The sequence below is a fragment of the Xyrauchen texanus genome, chromosome 33 (assembly GCF_025860055.1).
Source record: "Xyrauchen texanus isolate HMW12.3.18 chromosome 33, RBS_HiC_50CHRs, whole genome shotgun sequence".
In the NCBI taxonomy this organism is placed as follows: domain Eukaryota; kingdom Metazoa; phylum Chordata; class Actinopteri; order Cypriniformes; family Catostomidae; genus Xyrauchen; species Xyrauchen texanus.
In genome coordinates this window covers 40,505,303-40,507,802 of record NC_068308.1, presented here as the reverse complement: position 1 = coordinate 40,507,802, position 2,500 = coordinate 40,505,303, and the positions used below count along the sequence as shown (strand labels likewise).

The 2,500-nt window shown below is 43.9% G+C and overlaps 1 protein-coding gene across 3 annotated transcripts in view; it reads right to left on the bottom strand.

Annotated features, from left to right (window-relative positions):
• lzts2b (leucine zipper, putative tumor suppressor 2b) overlaps nt 1-2,500 on the bottom strand; it is a 36,458-nt gene that overhangs the window by 7,207 nt on the left and 26,751 nt on the right. For all 3 annotated transcript variants that reach the window (XM_052102707.1, XM_052102708.1, XM_052102709.1), the window contains one exon: nt 2,093-2,500. This exon is cut by the window's right edge and continues 27 nt beyond it. In XM_052102707.1, coding sequence (XP_051958667.1) covers nt 2,093-2,500 — 408 coding nt within the window. The remainder of the gene's footprint in view (nt 1-2,092) is intronic.

Sequence of the window (2,500 nt, the reverse complement as noted above, 5' to 3'; positions counted from 1 at the left end):
GGAAAACATGAAAGAACATCAGAAACAATGAAGAAACGCCAGAACTTTACCACGAAACAATCCAAACACTTACAGCATATTCCTGGATCGGGATGTTAAAAGGGAAGCGCGAGGGAACTTGAACCGCAATGTAACCTATCGTTTCCCTTTTATATCAGGGCTAGATCATTGTTTAGTTCTTCTCAAAACACAAAAGTATCATTCAGACGTCTAATTAATTATTCATGAGCTCATGATTGTTATGAAAGTATATGATAATGATCTGAAATCTGATGTATTATTGAGTGTAAATGTTACTGACCGTTGATCTCCTGTGTGTGTTCATGATAGGACACGAGAGCAACAGTTCACAGTTCAACATTGTAGCGTTCAACAGTCAAATCGTTTTGTTTATCTAAAAACAGCGATAGTGACACAAAACAGAGAACAGAACTTACTAAACATGTCTGAAGAGTGTGTAGTTGAAGAATTGATGCATTTCTATGCCCAGCCTTTTTATTTTGAACGGAGTTACTCTGAAATCAAACAGAAACACAGAGGAGCTACAGGCACACCGTGTCCTAACCTGACGGCAAACGACACGAGATAAAATGTGTATTTTATATGTTAATCAGAGTTTATGTCCTAACCAGCCATGATGAGCGGCGAAACGTTCTATCGATATTCGGCATCACACGGATAACACCTCTGGGAACTGGCACCGGTCCAAAAACATTCATAAAAATAAGGCTGGGCATAGAAATGCATCAATTCTTGGACTACAAACTCTTCAGTCATGTTTAGTAAGTTCTGTTCTGTGTTTTGTGTGCAGTTGTGTTCTGTTGTCACTATCGCTGATTTTAGATAAACGCAACAAGTTTTCTCTTGAACGCCCCCAATGTCGTGAGGGGTGCGTGAACTGTTGCTCTCGTGTCCTATCATGAACACACACAGGAGATCAACGGTCAGTAACATTTACACTCAATAATACATCAGATTTCAGATCATTATCATATACTTTCATAACAATCATGAGCTCATGAATAATTAATTAGACTTCTGAATGATCCTTTTGTGTTCTTTTGAAGCTTGAGGAGGTGTCACCATAAACTGCCATTGTATGACATCACTGAGCACAACATTTATTCACCATTTCTCCCTTTGTGTTCAGAACAAGAACAGCACAGGGGTGAGTAAACAAAAGCTTAATATTCATTTTTGGGTGAACTGTCCCTTTAAGAGTTAGGGTTGCGTTCCTTTTTTTCAAGATTGACAAAAGATGTCCATCCAAAAACAAGTCTTAGTAGCTGTTCACACAGGACACGTTCTTGCCTTCAAGAACAACTCAACAGAAAACGGCTAGAATGGAAAATAATTGGGGCGATTGGTTCTCATTGTGCCATTCCATACCGATCCAGGCCGGTTTGAATTATCACGGTTTCCTTTTTCACAGTGCGTCAGCGTTGAACTAACCCTAACCGAACCCTTCTAATCAGGATAAGAATGGACTGACTGTGAGAGTGACTAATCGAGACGTTCTACCAGCGCGGTTCTCTGTCCTGAGTAGGGTTAGCCAGCCATGCGGACACATCATGGCCAAGAATGGTTTGTAAACGTACCATACCGGGCGCCGTTTCCCAAAAGCATAGCAAGCTTCAGTTGATCGTGCCATTAGCACCAATGGTTCCTACGATCTACTTAGGCTCACGATGCTTTTGGGAAACGCCGCCCTGAACTGCTCAAGTGGAAATGCAACTGGAACTGTTTCTGACCATGCCGGAACCATATGGATGGTGCTAAAGTGCTTGAGACGTGATGGAATCGATGTGCATGGTCCACAAACCCACCATATACCCGAAACTGTGAGACCCTACAGTAAAAACCTCAATATGAACTCCAACAATTCCCAAACTCTCCCAAGACCGAATGATCTGCGATTTATGCCATTCAGATGAAATGTATAGTTCTATACTTTACTGTACAGTATGTCAACAATTCAATCAGGTGTCCATTTCTATATCCAAAAATGTGACGCATGCGTAGAGCACATGTTTCGCACATGTTCTGGACAAACACTCATTTTCCCAGTCAAAATCACTGTGACCTTACTCACCGTTTCTAACTGTCCCGACACAGGGACGAGTTTTGCAGGTCCGTCCACTCCGGTCAAACCCACATCCAAATGATCGCCGTCCCAGTCTCTTATCAAGTCTTCATGCGAGTACGAACGACCACCAAAGCCCTTCCCTTTGCTCACAATAGCCCTCCTCTTACTGGACGGGGTGCGACTGCCAACTAGAAACTCCTTTGAGGAGTGCGACAGCAGTCGTCCTGACCCCGGCGTGCCCTTACGGAAATTGGTGCTGACCTCTAGGTTGCCTCGGTCATGATAGGAGATCTGGGTGGGCATCATGCTGCTGACTGCACCCATCGCTCCGGACGGGGAGTGCCGGTGGCGACGAGGGTCCAGAGCTGGCGCTGGATGGTCAATAGACACCAGGAGAGACTGGACGAGTGCCAT